Source organism: Salvelinus namaycush, chromosome 1, assembly GCF_016432855.1.
Source record: "Salvelinus namaycush isolate Seneca chromosome 1, SaNama_1.0, whole genome shotgun sequence".
In the NCBI taxonomy this organism is placed as follows: Eukaryota; Metazoa; Chordata; class Actinopteri; order Salmoniformes; family Salmonidae; genus Salvelinus; species Salvelinus namaycush.
In genome coordinates, this window is record NC_052307.1 from 13,472,980 (window position 1) to 13,498,956 (window position 25,977).

Genomic DNA, 25,977 nt, shown 5'->3' on the forward strand with positions numbered 1-25,977 from the left:
CAGTTGCTCCCCTGCACTGAGGAAGAAAGGTGTTTCACTCTCCTCTGTTCCTCCGTTCCCTCTTTTCCTAATAGACCCAGTTGCTCCCCTGCACTGAGGAAGAGAGGTGTTTCACTCTCCTCTGTTCCTCCGTTCCCTCTTTTCCTAATAGACCCAGTCGCTCCCCTGCACTGAGGAAGAGAGGTGTTTCACTCTCCTCTGTTCCTCCGTTCCCTCTTTTCCTAATAGACCCAGTTGCTCCCCTGCACTGAGGAAGAGAGGTGTTTCACTCTCCTCTGTTCCTCCGTTCCCTCTTTTCCTAATAGACCCAGTCGCTCCCCTGCACTGAGGAAGAGAGGTGTTTCACTCTCCTCTGTTCCTCCGTTCCCTCTTTTCCTAATAGACCCAGTTGCTCCCCTGCACTGAGGAAGAGAGGTGTTTCACACTCCTCTGTTCCTCCGTTCCCTCTTTTCCTAATAGACCCAGTCGCTCCCCTGCACTGAGGAAGAGAGGTGTTTCACACTCCTCTGTTCCTCCGTTCCCTCTTTTCCTAATAGACCCAGTCGCTCCCCTGCACTGAGGAAGAGAGGTGTTTCACTCTCCTCTGTTCCTCCGTTCCCTCTTTTCCTAATAGACCCAGTCGCTCCCCTGCACTGAGGAAGAGAGGTGTTTCACTCTCCTCTGTTCCTCCGTTCCCTCTTTTCCTAATAGACCCAGTTGCTCCCCTGCACTGAGGAAGAGAGGTGTTTCACTCCCCTCTGTTCCTCCGTTCCCTCTTTTCCTAATAGACCCAGTCGCTCCCCTGCACTGAGGAAGAGAGGTGTTTCACTCTCCTCTGTTCCTCCGTTCCCTCTTTTCCTAATAGACCCAGTCGCTCCCCTGCACTGAGGAAGAGAGGTGTTTCACACTCCTCTGTTCCTCCGTTCCCTCTTTTCCTAATAGACCCAGTCGCTCCCCTGCACTGAGGAAGAGAGGTGTTTCACACTCCTCTGTTCCTCCGTTCCCTCTTTTCCTAATAGACCCAGTCGCTCCCCTGCACTGAGGAAGAGAGGTGTTTCACTCTCCTCTGTTCCTCCGTTCCCTCTTTTCCTAATAGACCCAGTCGCTCCCCTGCACTGAGGAAGAGAGGTGTTTCACACTCCTCTGTTCCTCCGTTCCCTCTTTTCCTAATAGACCCAGTCGCTCCCCTGCACTGAGGAAGAGAGGTGTTTCACTCTCCTCTGTTCCTCCGTTCCCTCTTTTCCTAATAGACCCAGTCGCTCCCCTGCACTGAGGAAGAAAGGTGTTTCACTCTCCTCTGTTCCTCCGTTCCCTCTTTTCCTAATAGACCCAGTTGCTCCCCTGCACTGAGGAAGAGAGGGATTTGCGCTGGCACTGCATTTTTGTCCAATTAATAGATTGCCAGTGTGTTGCATATTTTGCATGACAAAGGAGAGGTAATATTCAACTGCCATTCGTAATAAAAAATGTACTTTGCAAATTAAAAAGTGACAAACCCCAATTTGTTGTACCTCTTTAGGAAATAAACAGTCCTTAACCAATTAAAACGCACTGTAATAATTCCCTGATTTATTGCTGGTTGTTTAACTTTCAAAAGTAGGCTAACCCATACTAAGGTCACAATCCATCATGTCTTGCATGGGGAGCCGTGGAGTAATGGCTGTTGTATTAGCTGCTTTTGATGATAATATGAAAGAAGTATTAGCAGTTGTCAACAAAATTGCTTACAACATAACATTAGCATGCATGAGCTAAGCCGCCTATTCATTATGTTGGCAGCTCCACACACACACACCTTATAGAACATTGTGTCGGCCCAGAGCGAATGTACACTGTTTGGTTTTGTGATAGAGTGGCGACACACAAACCTCGGGCTGCTCCGCTTGCAGTGCAAACAGACACTGTTGGACTGAAACAGCCTCGGTATTCAGGCGCAGACATGCATGTTTGCTCCTATCACACTTATTAATTAGCTATCCATCTCTTTGTCATAACACAACACATACCGTACATCTAGAGAGAGGGACAAAGAGAGAAGGAGGAATTGAAGAGGGAGAGAGGGATGGAAGAGAATGAGAGAGGGACAAAGAGAGAGAGAGAAAGAGAGATAGATGAATGGAAGACAATGAGAGGGATGAGAGGGAGGTAAACAGAGAGCCTGTGTTGTGGAAGAGGCTGAAAAGATGGATGGACAGAGAGAGAGAGAGAAAGAGAGCGATGTAAACACAGTGACCGAAACAGGAGTGGTGGAGGTGTAGGCTATAGCTGAGAGATTCGAGGCGGTGACATTTGCCATCACAAATGGGCTCTCTGGGTTTTGCCGAGCATGGCACCCCCTCTGTGAGCCAAGAATGCACTTAGCTCAACGAGAGTAAATGAATCGCCCTATTTTGACTTCTACCATTACACTCCACCCTGATAGCAGCGACGGGCAAAGTGGCCCTTTGTTCAAGCACCAGGATTCCTGCATGCTTAAACATCTCTGGCCCCTGTTTTAATTGTACTGTTTAGAATAGGGAGGAGATCATCCTGACTACAGCCCATACACTCTGATGATAACAAAGGCCATATATTCTCCCTGTCTGTCTGCCTGCCTGCCTGTCTGTCTGTATGTATGCCGGTCTGTCTGCCAGCCTCCCTGCCTGTCTCTCTACCTATCTGTCTGCCCGCCTGTCTGTCCGCCTGTCCGTCTGTCTGCCTCCCTCCCTGCATGTCTATCTGCCTGCATGTCTATCTGCCTGCATATCTAACTGCCTGCCCCCCTGCCTGTCTGCCTGTCTGTCTGCCGGTCTGCCGGTCTGTCTGTCTACCTCCCTGCCTGTCTCTATGCCTATCTGTCTGTCCGTCTGTCCACCTCCCCTACTATTACAGATCAGACCAGTAGGGGCAGCGTGGTGGCATGAATAGCTATTTTCAGTGCCAATCCAGTAACTGACTTTATTCATGTCATGCTCTGGCTTAACAAAGGCCTGTAGAAGATTCAGGGGCATATTGATGTGAAAAATACTAGAATGTTTTTATGTGCGGAAAAATTAACATTTTGTATAGCATTATATGCTATTGAGCAGCGGTCTAAGGCATTGCATCTCAGTGCTAGAGGCATCACCACAAACCCTGGTTCAATCACAAGCTGTATCACAACCGCCCGTGATTGGGAGTCCCATAGGGTGGCGCACAATTGGCTCAGCGTTGTCCGGGTTAGGGGAGGGTTTGGCCGGGTTAGGGGAGGGGTTTGGCCCGGGTAGGCCGTCATTGTAAATAAGAATTTGTTCTTAACTGCCTTGCCTAGTTAAATAAAGGTTAAACAAACAAAACAAGTATTGCTTATGTTGTTTATTGAATGGCATATTAAACATAGTCTATATCACTGATTCGAGAATGGAGGCCTTAGTTTTTACCTTTCCCAGGCTCAAACAGCATGTCTTCACCGTCTCCATATTATTTCCCTAATCATTGAAGGGAAGTTTGTATATCTATCCCCCTTCAGCCATATAAACATATGGTAACACAGCACACATGTAAACATATGTGTGTTTAGCAGACAGGACCCGCGATTCAGGACCCGCGATTCAGTAGAGCTGATTGAGTTGCCAAAGCCACATAATCCAGTACTTACCTCCATACACACCAAGTGCATATTGCATCAAGGTGTCATTTTTCAGGCTTCCATAATACACACATTATGGTTCCCTCAGAGGCTTTGAACAGAAATCCTCTCTCAGTATTCTGAGCAAACAGCCTGATTCCTCACAGCCAGAAGCCAAGCAGCCTGATTCCTCACAGCCAGAAGACAAGCAGCCTGATTCCTCACAGCCAGAAGACAAGCAGCCTGATTCCTCACAGCCAGAAGACAAACAGCCTGATTCCTCACAGCCAGAAGACAAGCAGCCTGATTCCTCACAGCCAGAAGCCAAGCAGCCTGATTCCTCACAGCCAGAAGCCAAGCAGCCTGATTCCTCACAGCCAGAAGACAAGCAGCCTGATTCCTCACAGCCAGAAGACAAGCAGCCTGATTCCTCACAGCCAGAAGACAAACAGCCTGATTCCTCACAGCCAGAAGACAAGCAGCCTGATTCCTCACAGCCAGAAGCCAAGCAGCCTGATTCCTCACAGCCAGAAGACAAACAGCCTGATTCCTCACAGCCAGAAGACAAGCAGCCTGATTCCTCACAGCCAGAAGCCAAGCAGCCTGATTCCTCACAGCCAGAAGACAAACAGCCTGATTCCTCACAGCCAGAAGACAAACAGCCTGATTCCTCACAGCCAGAAGACAAACAGCCTGATTCCTCACAGCCAGAAGCCAAACAGCCTGATTCCTCACAGCCAGAAGCCAAGCAGCCTGATTCCTCACAGCCAGAAGACAAACAGCCTGATTCCTCACAGCCAGAAGACAAGCAGCCTGATTCCTCACAGCCAGAAGACAAACAGCCTGATTCCTCACAGCCAGAATACAAACAGCCTGATTCCTCACAGCCAGAAGACAAACAGCCTGATTCCTCACAGCCAGAAGCCAAGCAGCCTGATTCATCACAGCCAGAAGACAAACAGCCTGATTCCTCACAGCCAGAAGCCAAGCAGCCTGATTCCTCACAGCCAGAAGACAAACAGCCTGATTCCTCACAGCCAGAAGCCAAGCAGCCTGATTCCTCACAGCCAGAAGACAAACAGCCTGATTCCTCACAGCCAGAAGACAAGCAGCCTGATTCCTCACAGCCAGAAGCCAAACAGCCTGATTCCTCACAGCCAGAAGACAAACAGCCTGATTCCTCACAGCCAGAAGCCAAGCAGCCTGATTCCTCACAGCCAGAAGACAAACAGCCTGATTCCTCACAGCCAGAAGACAAACAGCCTGATTCCTCACAGCCAGAAGCCAAGCAGCCTGATTCCTCACAGCCAGAAGACAAACAGCCTGATTCCTCACAGCCAGAAGACAAACAGCCTGATTCCTCACAGCCAGAAGACAAATAGCCTGATTCCTCACAGCCAGAAGACAAACAGCCTGATTAGGTAAAGCCCCGCCTTATCTCAGCTCACTGGTCACCATAGCAACACCCACCCGTAGCACGCACTCCAGCAGGTATATTTCACTGGTCATCCCCAAAGCCAACACTTCCTTTGGCTGCCTTTCCTTCCCGTTCTCTGCTACCAATAACTGGAACGAATTGCAAAAACCACTGAAGCTGGAGACTCATATCTCCCTCACTAACTTTAAGCATCAGCTGTCAGAGCAGCTTACCGATCACTGTAACTGTACACAGCCAATCTGTAAATAGCACACCCGACTACCTCATCCCCATATTATTACTTACCCTCTTGCTCTTTTGCACCCCAGTATCTCTACTTGCACATCATCATCTGCACATCTATCACTCCAGTGTTAATGCTAAGTTGTTATTATTTCGCCACTATGACCTATTTATTGCCTACCTCCCTACTCTTCTACATTTGCTGACACTGTACGTAGATTTTTTTTCTTTCTATTGTGTTATTGACTGTACGTTTGTTTATGTGTAACTCTGTGTTGTTGTTTGTGTCGCACTGCTTTGCTTTATCTTGGCCAGGTCGCAGTTGTAAATGAGAACATGTTCTCAACTGGCCTACCTGGTTAAATAAAGGTTAAATAATAAAAAATAAAAAACAAGACACTTAATACCTCTTAGATGTCAAGTCCCCTGTTTTGGGGCCCTGCGTGGTTCTGGTACCAGTTCCGTTCGACATTTTCACTTATAAATCAGTATATGGACACAATAGATGGAAATGGCTTGCATTGAGCGGTAGCCCCGATTCTCATGGACACAGGAGTATGTCTCCTCTGCCTGTGTGAAGCAGGATGTGAAATTTGACACCAATTGAAGCTGCTTCATTCGCTCTTCCGACTGTTCATCTTCTCCTGGCTGAACCTTAGGTCACAGCCACAGAGCCACTCATATGCCTGGAATCCTTACATCGTAATATGCCACTCATATGCCTGGAATCCTTACATCGTAATGCAGCAGGAGAGAGTGGTTTTGTTGCTGTAGCACATTCAGAGATCGATTTATAGCCAGTAATCAAAAATAATTTATAGATTTTAAACAAGAAACTCTTTCTGTTTGTCATAGATGGACACGATTAATATGAAATGAAAGGTGAGTTACTAACTAGTTCAGGAAGCCAAGCTAGAGCTCAGTGAGATGTTCACAGTGATTGGGCAAACGTTTCGATCAAGAGAGCCCTTCAGGAAATATGCACATTTTCTCTAACACTAAATATATAAATATGTATTTTACGTTCATAAGAAAGGTGAAATCTTATAGTTAGTCATTTTATAAATTGATTCTACTATATTTAGACAACATATAAGTCATTTCAAGCCTTATTCATACAGTTTTGTTGAATATGAAATACATCATATAAAATATTTAATGACACAGTAGTTGTACTGTGTACTACAGCTTGTGTTCTCAAAAGTGACTACACCTCAGCAATTTATTTGAAACTTTCTTGGAGTATGCAGTCTTACTAGTTGCTGGTCTTGGCACTCTCATGATAAAATAATTACTTTTGGAGGTTACGTAGATTCGATTTTCGATTACATTGAGTTATATTTAAGAAGTTTTAACACACACACAAGAACACACACACAAAAGCACATTCATAAAAGCACACAAATACATTCACATATACACAGCAGAGAGCCTGATTGAACAAATTGACTAGAGTTTTCATATTGATGGGGGGCCTCTCTCTCGCTCATGATTATTCACATGCATTTATCTCTCAAACAGCCCCTCATTAACTCTGGCGTGCTGGGCCATACGTTGAGCCAAATTACAGCGCTTTGACACACACAAACCAGCAGGGGAGAGAGGCGAACGATGAGGATAAAAGCCTCAGCTCACTTCATAAATAAGGGCAGCTGTACAGACATATAGAGAAATCGGCACTTTCACTATCACAGGGAGAGGGACTGAGAGAGTTTGTTTGTGCGTGTTTGTGTGTGTGTGTGTGCACATAAGTCGTGTGTGTCCGTATATGTTGTGTGTGTGTGTGTGTGTTCTTGCAGTGGGTGTGGGCGAGGTGGAGGACCCAGACACTTTGCAGTGATTCCCCCATACCACAATGGGACTGGGAGAATGCTGGACCAATTGATACCTATTGTATATGTAAGTTAAGTTCTGGGTGGCTTAACTGATGTTAAAAAAAACTCACACCATTCAGTTGAGAGAATGGCTTATCTGCCACGGCCATGAATTCTATACGCCAGGAATCAGGATCAATTCTGTAAAAACCCAGAGAAAGGATTAGAAGACAGAAAGTTTTGTGGTTTTAATCTAGTATCTATAAACAGTGCCAACACATTGTAGGAGGAGCGTTGATACAATATTAACAAAAGGCTTACATTTCATAGGAGTGGTTGGAACCTGATAATCTCTGCTGTTACAGCTGATTCTAATTACGGTGATACGTGTTAAATAGGGGAGATATGTAATAATGAGCCTGGCAATAGTAAAATCAGCACTTTAATACTCACTGCCTACTCCAAGGAGGTGACAATTTTGTTCTCTCGCAGTCAAACTAATTGGAATGTCTCGACCGACTATACACATAGTCACACAGACACATAGTCACACAGACACACAGGAACACAGACACACAGTCAGACAGACCCACAGACACACAGACACACAGACACATAGACACATAGTCACACAGACACACAATCAGACAGTATGACAGTCACAGACACACCGACACACAGTCACACAGTCACACAGTCAGACAATCACACAGTCTGGCAGTCACATAGACACACAGCCAAACAGTCACAGTCACACAGTCAGACAGACACACAGGCACACAGACAGTCACAAAGAGACACAGACACACAGTCACACAGTCAGACAGACCCACAGTCACGCAGACACACAGTCAGACAGTCCCACAGACACACAGTCAGACAGTCAGACAGTCAGACAGTCCCACAGACACACAGTCAAACATTCCCACAGACACACAGTCGGACAGTCCCACAGACACACAGTCAGACAGTCACACAGACACACAGTCACACAGTCAGACAGTCCCACAGACACACAGTCAGACAGTCACACAGACACAGTCACAGAGTCAGACATTCCCACAGACACACAGTCAGACAGTCACACAGACACACAGTCAGACATTCCCACAGACACACAGTCACACAGTCAGCCATTCCCACAGACACACAGGCAGACAGTCCCACAGACACACAGGCAGACAGTCCCACAGACACACAGGCAGACAGTCCCACAGACACACAGGCAGACAGTCCCACAGACACACAGTCAGACATTCCCACAGACAGTCAGACATTCCCACAGACACAGTCAGACATTCCCACAGACACACAGTCAGACAGTCCCACAGACACACAGTCAGACAGTCACATAGAGACACAGACACACATTCACACAGTCACACAGTCACAAAGAGACACAGACACACAGTCAGACATTCCCACAGACACACAGTCAGAGAGTCAGACATTCCCACAGACACACAGTCAGAGAGTCAGACATTCCCACAGACACACAGTCAGAGAGTCAGACATTCCCACAGACACACAGTCAGACATTCCCACAGACACACATTCAGACAGACACACAGTCAGGCAGTCCCACAGACACACAGTCAGATAGTCAGACATTCCCACAGACACACAGTCAGACAGACACACAGTCAGACAGACATATAGTCAGCCAGTCCCACAGACACACAGTCAAACATTCCCACAGACACACAGTCGGACAGTCCCACAGTCACACAGACACAGTCACACAGTCAGACAGTCCCACAGACACACAGTCAGACAGTCACACAGACACACAGTCACAGAGTCAGACATTCCCACAGACACACAGTCAGACAGTCACACAGTCAGACATTCCCACAGACACAGTCACACAGTCAGACATTCCCACAGACACACAGGCAGACAGTCCCACAGACACACAGTCAGACATTCCCACAGACACACAGTCAGACAGTCCCACAGACACACAGTCAGACAGTCACACAGTCAGGCATTCCCACAGACAAACAGTCAGACAGTCACACAGTCAGACATTCCCACAGACACACAGTCAGACAGTCACACAGTCACAGAGACACAGACACAGTCACACAGTCCCACAGACACAGTCAGACAGTCACACAGTCACATAGAGACACAGACACACATTCACACAGTCACACAGTCACACAGTCACAAAGAGACACAGACACACAGTCAGACATTCCCACAGACACACAGTCAGAGAGTCAGACATTCCCACAGACACACAGTCAGAGAGTCAGACATTCCCACAGACACACAGTCAGACATTCCCACAGACACACATTCAGACAGACACACAGTCAGGCAGTCCCACAGACACACAGTCAGATAGTCAGACATTCCCACAGACACACAGTCAGACAGACACACAGTCAGACAGACATATAGTCAGCCAGTCCCACAGACACACAGTCAGAGAGTCAGACATTCCCACAGACACACAGTCCCACAGACACACAGTCAGACAGTCCCACAGACAGACACACAGTCAGACAGTCCCACAGTCAGACAGACACACAGTGACACAGACACACAGTCACACAGACACACAGCCACACATTCACACAGTCAGACAGTCCCACAGTCACACAGTCAGACAGTCACACAGTGACACAGACACACAGTCACACAGTCAGACAGTCCCACAGTCACACAGTCAGACAGTCACACAGTGACACAGACACACAGTCACACAATCACACAGACAGAATGTGAGAAGAACACATACTGTATATACTGTACACACAAATACACACTCACAGAGACACAAAAACATACACATACACACACACACACACTAATAGATACACTTATAATAATGATGATATAATATAGTTAGAGAAATACAACTGTCATGAAAATATGAGATGCATTTCAATCCTTCTTTTAATGTTTTTAGGAAAGCAGCATTGTTTGAGCATGAGGAACTAATTTTGATACACTAGTGATACACTTTGATACACTTCTGTACACATACTGTAACACGAGGAGTAGGGCTTTGTATATTATAGGGTGACATTCTTGGCATACAGTAAAGATCTCTATGCCAGACAATGTGCTGAAGTATCTGAATCTGGGTCAACCAGAACCATCAACCCACTGGGAGAAAAGTATACAGGTGTAATAACTTCATTTCAAAGTGGAAATTACAAACTTAAGTATTTTTATTTTAAACCTCAAATACACTACAAGTTAAATATTTCCTGCATTGCAGAAAAGCTCTCCTCAACACGATGATCAAATAAAGATTCTACATCTGTATGTTTTCCTTGCAACAGATTCATTGTTGTAAACAAAGGAAGTCCAAAATAAATCATACCAGACAAATTAGTCAGTTACTGATTCTGTCTTGTCCCAGCCATTTCAATGCACACACATCAGGTACATAAGAAAATAAACATTATATTATATAAGTAAAGTAATAAAAACAGGGAAAATATATTCTAAAATGGCCACAAGCATTTGACAATCTGTTGAAGCAATCACAATGTCAGCAATGTCTAATGTAGTATGCAGCATTTAATCAGGATCACCATTAGCTGTTGCTCTTCCTGGGGTCCAATCAGTTACTATTGACAGTTGACAGTTGCTTAAAGATAGGCCTCACTATGATCTATCTAAATGGCCTAATTAGGTAACACAATTAAGACCAATTCAACATGGTGTATCAGAGCAACCTACGGTTCTAAGGGTTGGGGGGAGGGGTTTAGAACCATATGCTGTGTCTGTGACAGCTACATCATACTAGTGGCAACCCAGAAGTGTAATTTGTGTGTGTGTGTGTGTGTGTGTGTGTGTGTGTGTATGTGTGTGTGTGTGTGTGTGTGTGCGTGTGTGTGTGTGGGTGTGTGTACCGGGCCAGCTGTCGCAGCCTGGGGTCTGATACAGACGGTTGTAGGTAGGGCTGCTAGTGATCTCTTTCAAATCAGAAGAGGACTTCACACACAGCTACCTGAACTCTGTTTTAGAGGAGAGAACACTGCACACTGATGCACCCCCCTCTCTGTCTCTCTCTCTCTCCCATCCGGGTAAAGGTGTCCTTTAGGGGCCAGCCTCCAGGGATTTGTCTTAGTGTAGACTGCCATCTTGTTGTCAATGCTGCAATGACACATTCCCTTATGGTTACTATGACATCTTGTTTTATGACTGGACTAGGGTGTCTTCTTACATACTGTAGAGTGGGGATGGGCAACTCCGAATCCAACTCCTGTCCCAGCTCTAGCTAACACACCTGACTCCAAAAATCAAATAATCATGATCTTGAGTTTAGAATCCAATTAGTTTAATGAGTGTTTGCTAGGAATGGGGGAAAGTGAAACACCACTCAGGCCCCAGAGGGCTGGAGTTGACCATCCTTGCTGTAGAGATCACTTGAACTTGTCTGTGTAGTCTAGAGGAGCGCTTCCAAAACTTGGTCCTGGGGCCCCCCCTGGGGGCTCATTTCGTTTTTTACCATAGCAGTACACAAAATATTCAAGTAACCAACTCATCAACAAGCTTTGATGATTTGAATCAGCTGTGTAGTGCTAGCGCAGAAACTAAATGTGCACCCGGGCGTAGTTTGGGAAACCCTGGTCTAGAGGTGGCAGGACCGAGTTTGGGAAACCCTGGTCTAGAGGTGGCAGGACCGAGTTTGGGAAACCCTGGTCTAGAGGTGGCAGGACCGAGTTTGGGAAACCCTGGTCTAGAGGTGGCAGGACCGAGTTTGGGAAACCCTGGTCTAGAGGTGGCAGGACCGAGTTTGGGAAACCCTGGTCTAGAGGTGGCAGGACCGAGTTTGGGAAACCCTGGTCTAGAGGTGGCAGGACTGAGTTTGGGAAACCCTGGTCTAGAGGTGGCAGGACTGAGTTTGGGAAACCCTGGTCTAGAGGTGGTAGGACTGAGTTTGGGAAACCCTGGTCTAGAGGTGGCAGGACTGAGTTTGGGAAACCCTGGTCTAGAGGTGGCAGGACTGAGTTTGGGAAACCCTGGTCTAGAGGTGGCAGGACTGAGTTTGGGAAACCCTGGTCTAGGGGTGGCAGGACTGATTTTTTTTTTTGGTTAAATAAGCATTTCATGGTAAGGTCACCTGTTGTATGGCGCAAGTGACAAATACAATTTGATTCGATTGAACACGTAACATCAATAAGGGATCGTAGCTTCACCTGGATTCACCTGGTCAGTCTATGTCATGGAAAGAGCAGGTGTTCTTAATGTATTGTACACTCACTGGACACAGGACCTTCTAATCAGCAGGTTTGCATGGGCGGGAGTTTCGGCTTTCCTTGGTCACATCACCACGCGTAAATTGGCTAATAGACCAATAACAAAGAGAGTTCCAAACCTCTTCCAATAACAGCTATTTTTCAGTTTCAGGGAGGGGATGTAGAGATGCTGAGAATACATCATGTATGTGTGAATGTGTGTCGTGTGTGCTTGTGTTTGTATAGGAAAGACATTTGAATGGATGATATATAGAGCAGAATACACTTCACCTGTATCTAAACATGCATGCACATGTGCACGCACACACACACCTGGTGCGCTCGAGGTTCTGTTCACCAGAGTTAGAATACCTCACGATAAGCTGTAGACCAGATTTCAGGAAGCTAGGCGTATGTCGCACGTCACTACTTCATAGGAGAGGTGTTTGAACATACAGTGTATATATATATATATATATTTATATTTTTTATGAAAATACGTTTTTTTTTTACAGAAATGCCTTCTGGAACATGTGAACTTTCAAGCACCTTTATAATTAACTTGTATGCCATCTGTAAATACGAATACAATTGTTAAATTACAAGCCTAGTTGGTTTAGCCACAGAAAAGGACAAGAATCTTCCTTCCAGCCATGATTGGCTGAGATAATGGATGGTCTGGACATGCCGAGAGATGAGTTCAGATTGGTCTGCCATGTAGCAGGTGTCACGATCGTCTTCTTGTGAGAGAGTGGACCAAGGCGCAGCGTTTGCAAAATACATCTTCTTTTATTTTAGAAGAGAGAAAAAACAAGAAACTAACAACTATACACAACCTAACCAAAATAACAAACTGACAACCGTGACGCTATACAGACAAATAGTGCTGACACAAACACTACACATAGACAATACCCACCACAGCTAAAGCCTATGGCTGCCTTAAATATGGCTCCCAATCAGAGACAACAATAACCAGCTGTCTCTAATTGAGAACCAATTCAGGCAACCATAGACTTTCCTAGACACCTACACTGAACCCTAAACCATCTACTCTACTTAACCCCCTAAACCATACAACACCCTAGACAATACAAAACCACACAAAGACAACCCACCCCAACTCACGCCCTGACCAACTAAATAAATAAAAGAAAAAGGAACAATAGGTCAGGAACGTGACAGCAGGCTTCTGTCTATAACGTGAGATGCTCAGTATGTGTAGATAATCCTTGCTACTGTGTCTTTTTTTGAAAAATATAACTTTAGTGTTATATTTTGCTACTGCTCTCAACAACATTTAGCAGGTCGCTATCGACAAAGATCAGTGGGAAAAAGTTGTGATGGACTACTTCCTGCACATGGTCAGTGTGAACCAGAGTGACTTGACACAACGCAGGCCAAACAAGCTATACAAACAAAACAGAGTTTAAGGGGTTCTAGTATCCCATGTATACGGGTCAGAAAGTTGATTTCATTGCAATTTAATGATACTGTTAGCTAACTAGCGAATGTCAGCTTGCTGGCTCGTTAACGTTATGTGTTTGATCTGTGTAGTAATATTATTTGTATCTCAGAAAGCCATTTGCATTGCTAGTTATAGCCTAATATTAGCTAGCTAGCTAACATTGAGACTAGTCGATTAGCTTTAGCTACCTGCAAATTCATACTACAGAATTTCATGCATGGTGGCTAGCTATTAAAATCAGTTTGTATTGCTAGTGGTATGGGTTGGGACTATGGTTCATTGTTTAGCTAGCTAGCTACATGTCTAAACAAAGACAGATGACTACATGACCCATCAAGTTAGCCAGGTGTGTCTGGGGATGTCAATGGTCATTTATTGTATTTAATGAACATGTGTAGACAATAGTGATCCATCCACTTAGTTAGATGTGGCTGGGGGGTGGTTATAGCATTTCCTTCACATGACCCATCAGTTTAGACAAGTTTGTCTGGCAGGGGGGTGCCAACATGGCCATGCTCGTATTCCTAATCTTATCCATAAATTGACAGTTGGCAGTCAGATGATACTCATGATCGGAAAAGGGGTTTTAATATGCCTAAATAGATGTTGGCAAATACCTCCCTGCACGTTCTCACTGAAAACAAGCTGTAGATTAGGAGCAGCGTGCAGAGAGGCAGGTGTGTATGTGGGTCTGGGTGTGTGTACGTGAATCCTCAAGTTTGCTGTCACTCAGTCAGAATGCACATTAGCATTTCATATTTTTCCCTTACCCATGTCTCACTTGTTAGATGTTATGCACATTGATAGCTTGATAGCAAACGTCCTCATCATGTGATTTATCATAGTAGCAGGCAGCAATCAAAATGATCAAACCAAAAACATGCAAGGAAAAGTGATCGGTGGAAATTATGAAGCGAGTGGACAGAGAAATACATCTTTACTCCATCCAATCAGAGCAGCAGGATTAACGTACAACCCGCCCTTCTCTTTACAGACAGGAAAACTAGCCAGTTGAGTTATTTAGACCACGTAGAACCTCGCACATGACTGACTCAAAGATCGTACAGTATGGTTTAGAAACTCTGACTTACACATGACTGACTCAAAGACAATACAGTATGGTTTAGAAACTCTGACTTACACATGACTGACTCAAAGACAATACAGTATGGTTTAGAAACTCTGACTGACACATGACTGACTCAAAGACAATACAGTATGGTTTAGAAACTCTGACTGACACATGACTGACTCAAAGACACTACAGTATGGTTTAGAAACTCTGACTGACACATGACTGACTCAAAGACAATACAGTATGGTTTAGAAACTCTGACTGACACATGACTGACTCAAAGACAATACAGTATGGTTTAGAAACTCTGACTGACACATGACTGACTCAAAGACACTACAGTATGGTTTAGAAACTCTGACTGACACATGACTGACTCAAAGACAATACAGTATGGTTTAGAAACTCTGACTGACACATGACTGACTCAAAGACAATACAGTATGGTTTAGAAACTCTGACAGACACATGAGCAACATTCTTGCTGGCATCTGACTTTTCCCCCCCCCCTTCATATCACAGACAATAAAAAACAATACTGGGACCATAATCGTATCCAGAAAATGTCCCATATCCGTTACAATTCTTGTTTTGTCCAACTACTCGGCACACCCATAGTGTCTGTGTAAGCATCATCAAATAATTATAAAATATTAATACAATATTTTATCTGGACACTTTATATTTTTGATATCGCTGCTAAGAAAATATGCAAGTAACCATAATACTGTACTGTTTACACCTTCTGTATCCTGTGCATGTGATAAATAAACTTGGATTTTATTTTAAATAGTGTGTGTTTACCAGAGACGGTAAGGTGAAAAACAACATGACCTGCACCCAAGTCAGATTAGAATATAGGCCAAGGACTAGATAAAGGGTATTTTTACCTGGATTTTTTCCTTATTGTAGGCTACTACTTTCACCACGTTTAGTCTTGAAATCTTTGGTTGTTTACTACACTACCTTACTCACTCTGTTTAGCACATGGCCTCACATGTGAATCCTTATAGAGATGGGTGGGTCTAAGGCTTAAGAGGGTGTGAACCATTCTGAATAGGTGTAGACACATAGGAGCTCTCCACTAAACGTAACCAAACATTCAAAATACCTTTTCAAAGGAGAATTATTTTTCCATTGTTCCTCAGCTGCAGTGTTTGATACCCCTGCACATTGACATAGTACCGTACTCCTTGTATATAGTGTCATTATTGTTATTTTATTGTGTTACTATTTCCTTTTCTGCAATTTGTAATTACTTTTTAACTCTGCATTGTTGGGAAAGGGCTTGTAAGTAAGCATTTCATGGTAAAGTCTACACCTGTTGTATTTGGAGCATGTGACAAATACAATTTGATTTGATGTAACCAAGGTGATACAGGCGGGCAAGCGCCCCAGAGATCAGTTCACTGGCGCAGAGTACCCTAAGTGGGTATAATACGATGCTTCTCTCATGCTTCTCTTATGTCATTTCCATATGAGTGAGAGGGAGAGAGGGAGGAATCAGAGGCACTGCGTGGTGTATAGAAGAACAGAAGAAAGAGGAGGCATTTCAATCTATAATTTGAATATAGTCATTCTGCATAGGAAGGTGAACAAAACACAATAGTTGTTTTGCAGTACTCTATGCACGCTTGCAGCAAAGACCGGATGGGACCTCTTTGTTGTGAAGCTTATTATATCAGCGAGATTGAGACAGACGGACGGACGGACAGACACAACAGAGAGTGAGAGGGAGGGAGATGGAGACATATACTACAGAAATTGTCCTTGTTTTTGAAAGAAAATCACATTTTTGGACCATTAAAATAACATCAAATTTATCAGAAATACAGTGTAGACATTGTTCATGTTGTAAATGACTATTGTAGCTGGAAACGGCAGATTTTTTTGTGGAATATCTACATAAGCGTACAGAGGCCCGTTATCAGCAACCATCACTCCTGTGTTCCAAGAAGGCCAGCATCCCGGAGTCGCCTCTTCACTGTTGACGTTGAGACTGGTGTTTTGCGGGTACTATTTAATGAAGCTGCCAGTTGAGGACTTGTGAGGCGTCTGTTTCTCAAACTAGACGCTCTAATGTACTTGTCCTCTTGCTCAGTTGTGCACCGGGGCCTCCCATTCCTCTTTCTATTCTGGTTAGAGACAGTTTGCGCTGTTCTGTGATGGGAGTAGTACACAGCGTTGTACAAGATGTTCAGTTTCTTGGCAATTTCTTGCATGGAATAGCCTTAATTTCTCAGAACAAGAATAGACTGATGAGTTTCAGAAGAAAGTCTTTGTTTCTGGCCATTTTGAGGCTGTAATCAAACACACAAATGCTGATGCTCAACTAGTCTAAAGAAGGTCAGTTTTAATGCTTCTTTAATCAGATCAACAGTTTTCAGCTGTGCTAACATAATTGCAAAAAGGTTTTCTAATGATCAATTAACCTTTTAAAATGATAAACTTGGATTAGCTAACACAATATGCCATTGGAACACAGGAGTGATGGTTGCTGATAATGGGCCTCTGTACACCTATGTAGATATTCCATAAAAAATCCATAAAAAAATGTCTTTAAAAAACAAGGATATTTCTAAGTGATCCCAAACTTTTGAACGGTAGTGTAGGGAGAGGGGAGAGTAGAAAGGAGAAACAACACCCGTTTTCATGCTAGTGAGGACCGAGAATACACTCACACATAGGTACGTGGTTGCAAAGGGCATCAGTGTCTTAACAGCACGATTTGCCAAGGCAAGAAACTCTGAGCACAGCTCTATCCAGAAATCTGGCAGTGGCTTCTGATTAAATTAAATTTTCACAGAACCGCTTGTTGCAATTTCAATGAGGCTCTCTTGTTTAGATATCAGTAAGGGGACTGAAGGCAGGGCATGAAAGGGATAACGAATCCAGTTGTTTGTGTCGTCCGTTTTCTGGAAAGTACCTGCGTAATTGCGCATCCAGCTCACTCAGGTGCTTCGCTATATCACATTTGACATTGTCCGTAAGCTTGAGTTCATTTGCACACAAAAAATCATACAATGATGGAAAGACCTGTGTGGTGTCCTTATTAATGCAGACAGAAAAGAGCTCCAACTTCTTATTCATAGCCTCAATTTATATTGAATATAGTTGCGGAGAGTCCCTGTAATCCTAGATTCAGATCATTTAGGCGAGAAAAAACATCACCCCGATAGGCCAGTCGTGTAAGAAACTCGTCATCAAGCAATCGGTCATACAAGTGAAAATTATGGTCAATAAAGAAAACTTTAATCTCGTCTCTCAATTTAAAAAAAACGTGTCAATACTTTGCCCCTTGATAACCGGCGCACTTCTGTATGTTGTAAAGCGTTACATGGTCGCTGCCCATATCATTGCATAATTACAGAAAATACACGAGAGTTCAGGCGCATTGCTTTAAAACTGTAATGTCCAAAACAACTTCAAGCTGTCAGGCATTCCCTTGGCAGCAAGAGCCTCCCGGTGGATGTTGCAGTGTACCCAAGTGGTGTCGGGAGCAACTGCTTGCACGCGCATTACCACTCCAATATGTCTCCCTGTCATGGCTATTGCACCATCAGTACAGAATACAACACATCTTTACCACCAACCAAGTCACTGTTGCATCGTGAAACAGTGTTGTTTGATGAAGGCATTGTCTGTATAGTTTTTTGGGCCTTTTCCCCCAGCATTGTCCCAGCCATGTCCGTGGCAGCAGGAAGAATTAAGTCCTCCACAATAGTATGGGGCTTGCCTGTCCTAGCCACTCAGTAGCTCACCATATAAGAAGCTTCTAGCAGCTTCTTATTAATGGTATCTGTTGCTTTTATACAAGTCTTATTACTCGAAAGTCATCTTTAATCTCGCTCAAAAAACTCCCGTGGCTTATTTTTCAAATTGTCATGTTTAGTTTCTAAATGTGAGTGAAGGTTTCCTGCGAGAGAGCAACGGATAATGTGATTGGATGTTAATTATTTGACAAGGCTACCTGTATTTGACATTGGTTTGCTATTTCGCTGAACACTATATGGTTTAATTTGATTTTTGGCTGTGAAACGAGGCTACTCAGGCTAGAAAAAAACCTCACCCAAATGTATAGCCCTGTTGGAAAATATAAATGTATAAATTGTGAAGAAAAAAAAAAGAAAAGAAAAAAAAGTTTGGGACTAACTGCACTAGAGCACACAAAAAACGGTACATATCTCAGCCTAAACATCAGCACCACAGGTAACTTCCACAAAGCTGTGAACCATCTGGTGACAAGGCAAGAAGGGCTTTCTATGCCATTGAAAGGAACATAAAATGTGACTTTCCAATTAGGATCTGACTAAAAATACTTGAATCAGTTATAGAACCCATTGCCCTTTATGGTTGTGAGGTATGGGGTCCACAAAATGGGACAAACACCAAAATGAGACTCTGCATACAGAATTTTGTAAAACCATCCTAGGTATACAATGTAAAACACCAAATAATGCATGCAGAGCAGAATTAGGACGATACCCGCTAATTAACAAAATCCAGAAAAGAGACGTTAAATTCTACAACCACCTAAAGTAAAGCAATTTCAAAGCCATCTCCTAAAGAGAGTTTAACCTAGAGAAGAGTCCCCTAAGCAAGCTGGTCCTTGAAACAAAAATATAATTACTTGACACATTGGAACGAATTATCAAAAAAACAGAGCAAACTGGAATGCAATTTGGCCCTAAACAGAGAGTACACAGTGGCAGAATACCTGACCACTGTGACTGACCCAAAATTAAGGAAAGTTTTGACTATGTACAGACTCAGTGAGCATAGCCTTGCTATTGAGAAAGGCCACCGTAGGCAGACCTGGCTCTCAAGAGAAGACATGCTATGTGCACACTGCCCACAAAATGAGGTGGAAACTGAGCTGCACTTCCTAACCTCCTGCCCAATGTATGACTATTAGAGATACATATTTCCCTCAGATTACTCAGACCCACAAAGAATTAGAAAACAAATCCAATTTTTATAAACTCCCATATCTATTGGGTGAAATACCACAGTGTGCAATCACAGCAGAAATATTTGTGACCTGTTGCCATAAGTAAAGGGCAACAAGTGAAGAAGAAACACCATTGTAAATACAACCCATATTTATGTTTACATATTATCCCTTTTGTACTTTAATTATTTGCACAACCCTGTTTATAGCCATAATATGAAATGTAAAATGGCTCTATTCCTTTGAAACTTTTGTGAGTGTAATGTTTACTGTTAATTTCTGATTGTTTATTTCACTTTAGTTTATTATCTATTTCACTTGCATTGGCAATGTAAACATATGTTTCCAATGCCAATAAAGCCCTGTCAGACAGAGAGAGAGAGAGAGCGAGAGAGTGAGAGTGCATGTGTGTTTGTGTGAGTCTGTGTGTGTTTGCGTGTGTAACTAAGCTGGCTGCTCAATGGTGTCCATACTGGGAGGCCACAGGAGATAAGAGAGTCAGAGAGCGAGAGAGCGAGAGTGTCAAAGAGAGGGAGGGAGAGAGAGAGAGAGAGAGAGAGAGAGAGAGTGTGTGTGTGTGTGCACGTGTGTGCACGTGTGCGTGCGTGTGTGTGTGCGTGAGTGTGTGTGTGTGTGTGTGTGTGTGTGTGTGTAACTAAGCTGGCGGGAGGTGTTAGCGGTGGGTTCTGAGGGTTCCATTTGCAATTTAAAACACGGTCTGGTATAATGAAAATGTAAAGCAGTGGTTTTATTTTATTCAGTGTGGCAGGTTCAGAATCCCAGCGAGGCTCCACTCTAGCAATCAGTCCATTAATAACTTCATTTGGTTCAGCAACTGTGTGAGGCAAGCCTCGGAAAGCTTTTCTTCTCTTCCCAGCTGCTGACCCTAATATGGATCAGACAATTAGATATCTTTATTTAATTGCCGGGCGACCCATCCTCGCCACACAACACTGCTCTGCCACAGACTGGCGCGGGGGGCTGGCGCAGGGGCTGGGATGCAATGGGTCCACTCCCCTCCCCTTTTAATGTCGTAAAAAGAGGGGGCCTTGATACTGAGCCCCCTAGGGAACAGGGCTGCTTCAATCAAACCCTGAGTACAGATCAAAAACACTGGGATGTGATGAGACCAGGGCTCTTTGTTTTGATCACTAATCTACTGTACACACACAGTAGCAGTCAAACGTTTGGACACACCTACTCATTCAAGGGTTTAAAAAAAAAATTGTTATGTGAAGTTTTAACCATGTTTGAGGATATACAGTGTTTGTTTACATTTTCATTATTCACAAACAATTTAGTAGGTTTTTCTTTATTTGTACTATTTTCTACATTGTAGAATAATAGTGAAGACATCAAAACTATGAAATAACACATATGGAATCATGTAGCAACCAAAAAGTTAAACAAATCAAAATATATTTTAGATTTGACATTCTTCAAAGTAGCCACCCGTTGCCTTGATGACAGCTTTGCACACTCTTGGCATTCTCTCAACCAGCTTCATGAGGAATGCTTTTCCAACAGTCTTGAAGGAGTTCCCACATATGCTGAGCACTTGTTGGCTGCTTTTCCATCACTCTGCGGTCCAACTCATCCCTAACCATCCTAATTGGGTTGAGGTCTGGTGATAGTGGAGGCCAGGTCATCTGGTGCATCACCATCCTTCTTGGTCAAATAGCCCTTACACAGCCTGAAGGTGTATTTTGGAATGTTGTCCTGTTGAAAAACAAATGATAGTACCACTAAGCGCAAACCAGATGGGATGGCATATTGCTGCAGAATGCTGTGGTAGCCATGCTGGTTAAGTGTGCCTTGAATTCTAAATAAATCACAGGCAGTATCACCAGCAAAGAACCCCCACACCATCACACCTCCTCCTCTGTGCTTCACGGTGGGAACCACGCATGCAGAGATCATCCATTCACCTACTCTGCGTCTCAATGAAGTTGTAACCAGAAATCTCAAATTTGTACTCATCAGAACAAAGGACAGATTTCCACCTGTCTAATGTCATTGCTCGTGTTTCTTGGCCCAAGCAAGTCTCTTCTTCTTACTGGTGTACTTTAGTAGTGGTTTCTTTAAAGCAATTCGACCATGAAGGCCTGTTTCACGCAGTCTCCTCTGAACAGTTGATGATGAGATGTGTCTTTTATGTTTATTTGGGCTGCAATCTGAGGCTGGTAACTCTAATTAACTTATCCTCTGCAGCAGAGGTAACTCTGGGTCTTCCTTTCCTGTGGTGGTCCTCATGAGAGCCAGTTTCATCATAGTGCTTGATGGTTCTTGCGACTGCACTTAAAGAAACTTTCAAAGTTCTTAAAATTTTCTGGATTGACTGACCTTCATGTCATAAAGTAGTGATAGTCGTTTCTCTTTGCTTATTTGAGCTGTTCTTGCCATTATATGGACTTGTTATTTTACCAAATAGGGCTATCGTCTGTATACCACCCCTACCTTGTTACAACACAAATGATTGGCTCAAATGCACGAAGAAGGAAAGAAATTCTACAAATTATCTTTTAACAAGGCACACCTGTTAATTGAAATTCATTCTGGGAAATTACCTCATGGTGCTGGTTGAGAGAATGCCAAGATTGTGCAAAGCTGTCATCAAGGCAAAGGGTGGCTACTACTACTACTACACACACACACACACACACACACACACACACACACACACACACACACACACACACACACACACACACACACACACACACACACACACACACACACACACACACATATACATGCACGCACACACTCAGACACACTGAAACATAGATTTATGTACACATAGCAACTACACACACCAATAACTTTACACAAACATACTGTAGCATGCTCCATAACATTTTGGCCAATAAGGTCAGTTTCCCAGATCTCTCTCTCTCTTCCTCCTTCCCTCCCTCCCTCTTCCCTTCCTTCTTTCTCCAGGCTATCTTAGTGCATCAGATCAGTAGTTAGATCCATAGCCCAGGCCAGGCGTCTGCTCTCCGCACAGGCTACATGACATCATTACAGCTGACAGGATGCTTCTGCTCTGCTCACTTTCTCTTAACTAACGTGCACACACACACAGAAACGTGCACACACACACACACACACACACACACACACACACACACACACACACACACACACACACACACACACACACACACACACACACACACACACACGTGCACACACACACACACACACACACACACACACACACACACACACACACACACACACACACACACACACACACACACACACACACACCCGCACACACACACAGGCACACACACACAGGCACACACACACAGGCACACACACACACACACACACACACGCACACACAGGCACACACACACACACACAGGCACACACACACACACACACACACACACACACACACACACACACACACACACACACGCACACACACACACACACACAGGCACACACATACACACACACACACATACACACACACACATACACACACACACATACACACACACACACACACACAGGCACACACACAGAGGCAAACACACAAACAGTTGAATTTATTTTATTTTAGCAAGTTCGATTGAGGTCAGCCTGCTAACTCTTTCTCTGCAGGCTGCTTGGTCAGGTTTATTAAGATGCAGAACCCCAACAGGGAGAGAGGGAGCAGTGGGGGGTGGGTCTACAGAATCAAAAGCAGCATCTAACAGAGCTGGGAGGTAGAGTTAGCCTCTGTGTGGCACTTCCATAGAGGGGGAGTCTCTCTTACAGCCCGAAGGGCTATGCTGTATGTGTGTGTGTGTGTGTGTGTGTGTGTGTGTGTGTGTGTGTGTGTGTGTGTGTGTGTGTGTGTGTGTGTGTGTGTGTGTGTGTGTGTGTGTGTGTGTGTGTGTGTGTGTGCACGCGCGCGCGTGCGTGTGTGTGTGTGTGCGTGTGTGTCTGTTTGTGTGGCTCCACAGTACCAATACCTGCACACACACACAACACAGCCTCCTGAGATAACACACAGCTTGTATAAGAGAAACAACAAATAGCCCTTGTCACACCACCTCAATAATAACATACTGCCCACAAGCAGCGCTGTGTGTGACTGTGTGTGTGTTAGTGGCGGTTGCCCAAGAAAATGCCCTCATTTCTAACAGGAGTACCGACCAGAGACAAAACCCACTAATCTGCCACTGAGCAGCATCATTTACACCACAGTGAACCAATGCCTCCCTGGTCAATGTCTCCCTGATTTGCACAGCGCAAACTTGATTCACATAGAGATATTCAGACTGTCAGTATAAACTGCTTCTGTTTTCATTTCGCATTTATTTCAATGCCAGACTCAGGGCATACATTTTTCATCACCTGCTAAGCAATGAATAAAATATTTTTTAAAGAACTGAGAGGGGAGGAGGGGGTGGGGAATCTAACAGATGCAGCGCATGCGGTGCAACGTGCAGACACCGTGTGCATAACGAGAGGCTCGCTCTCTTTCCCAGCCTGCTGCTGTAGTGTTGTAGCTAGGTGGGGTGAAGCTGAGGGCTGCTGTAGTGTGTTGTTGCTAGGTGGGGTGAAGCTGAGGGCTGTTGTAGTTAGCTGCAGCTAGGTGGGGTAAAGCTGAGGGCTGCTGTATTGTGTTGTAGCTAGGTGGGGTGAAGCTGATGACTGTTGTAGTTTGCTGCAGCTCGGTGGTTTGAAGCTGAGGGCTGCTGCAGTGTGTTGTTGCTAGGTGGGGTGAAGCTGAGGGCTGCTGTAGTGCGTTGTTGCTAGGTGGGGTGAAGCTGAGGGCTGCTGTAGTGCGTTGTTGCTAGGTGGGGTGAAGCTGAGGGCTGCTATAGTGTGTTGTAGCTAGATGGGATGATGCTGAGGGCTGCTATAGTGTGTTGTAGCTAGGTGGGGTTGAGGTGAGGGCTGCTGTAGTGCGTTGTTGCTAGGTGGGGTGAAGCTGAGGGCTGCTGTAGTGCGTTGTTGCTAGGTGGGGTGAAGCTGAGGGCTGCTGCAGTGTGTTGTTGCTAGGTGGGGTGAAGCTGAGGGCTGCTGTAGTGCGTTGTTGCTAGGTGGGGTGAAGCTGAGGGCTGCTGTAGTGCGTTGTTGCGAGGTGGGGTGAAGCTGAGGGCTGCTGTAGTGCGTTGTTGCTAGGTGGGGTGAAGCTGAGGGCTGCTGTAGTGCGTTGTTGCTAGACGGGATGATGCTGAGGGCTGCTATAGTGTGTTGTAGCTAGGTGGGGTTGAGGTGAGGGCTGCTATAGTGTGTTGTTGCTAGGTGGGGTTGAGGTGAGGGCTGCTATAGTGTGTTGTAGCTAGGTGGGGTTGAGGTGAGGGCTGCTATAGTGTGTTGTTGCTAGGTGGGGTTGAGGTGAGGGCTGCTGTAGTGTGTTGTTGCTAGATGGGATGATGCTGAGGGCTGCTGTAGTGTGTTGTAGCTAGATGGGATGATGCTGAGGGCTGCTATAGTGTGTTGTTGCTAGGTGGGGTTGAGGTGAGGGCTGCTATAGTGTGTTGTAGCTAGGTGGGGTTGAGGTGAGGGCTGCTATAGTGTGTTGTAGCTAGGTGGGGTTGAGGTGAGGGCTGCTGTAGTGTGTTGTTGCTAGGTGGGGTTGAGGTGAGGGCTGCTGTAGTGTGTTGTAGCTAGGTGGGGTTGAGGTGAGAGCTGCTATAGTGTGTTGTAGCTAGGTGGGGTTGAGGTGAGGGCTGCTATAGTGTGTTGTTGCTAGGTGGGGTTGAGGTGAGGGCTGCTATAGTGTGTTGTAGCTAGGTGGGGTTGAGGTGAGGGCTGCTGTAGTGTGTTGTTGCTAGATGGGATGATGCTGAGGGCTGCTATAGTGTGTTGTAGCTAGGTGGGGTTGAGGTGAGGGCTGCTATAGTGTGTTGTAGCTAGGTGGGATGATGCTGAGGGATGCTATTGTGTGTTGTTGCTAGGTGGGGTTGAGGTGAGGGCTGCTATAGTGTGTTGTAGGTAGGTGGGATGATGCTGAGGGCTGCTATAGTGTGTTGTTGCTAGGTGGGGTTGAGGTGAGGGCTGCTATAGTGTGTTGTTGCTAGGTGGGGTTGAGGTGAGGGCTGCTATAGTGTGTTGTAGCTAGATGGGATGATGCTGAGGGCTGCTATAGTGTGTTGTTGCTAGATGGGGTTGAGGTGAGGGCTGCTATAGTGTGTTGAAGCTAGGTGGGGTTGAGGTGAGGGCTGCTGTAGTGTGTTGAAGCTAGGTGGGGTTAAGGTGAGGGCTGCTATAGTGTGTTGTAGCTAGGTG

General features: G+C 44.9%; 1 protein-coding gene across 1 annotated transcript; it reads left to right on the plus strand.

Annotated features, from left to right (window-relative positions):
- Positions 1-2,094: 2,094 nt before the first annotated feature.
- Positions 2,095-4,947, plus strand: LOC120050461 (spermidine/spermine N(1)-acetyltransferase-like protein 1). Its single transcript, XM_038997051.1, has 2 exons — positions 2,095-2,124; positions 3,733-4,947. The coding sequence occupies exons 1-2, from the start codon at positions 2,095-2,097 to the stop codon at positions 4,945-4,947; spliced, it is 1,245 nt and encodes a 414-aa protein (XP_038852979.1).
- The last annotated feature ends 21,030 nt before the right edge of the window (positions 4,948-25,977 follow it).

Coding starts and splice junctions, on each gene's coding strand:
- LOC120050461 (XM_038997051.1), top strand. CDS start 2,095: ATGGAAGACAATGAGAGGGATGAGAGGGAG. Junction 2,125..3,732: donor ATGAGAGGGATGAGAGGGAG/GTAAACAGAGAG, acceptor GATTCCTCACAG/CCAGAAGCCAAGCAGCCTGA.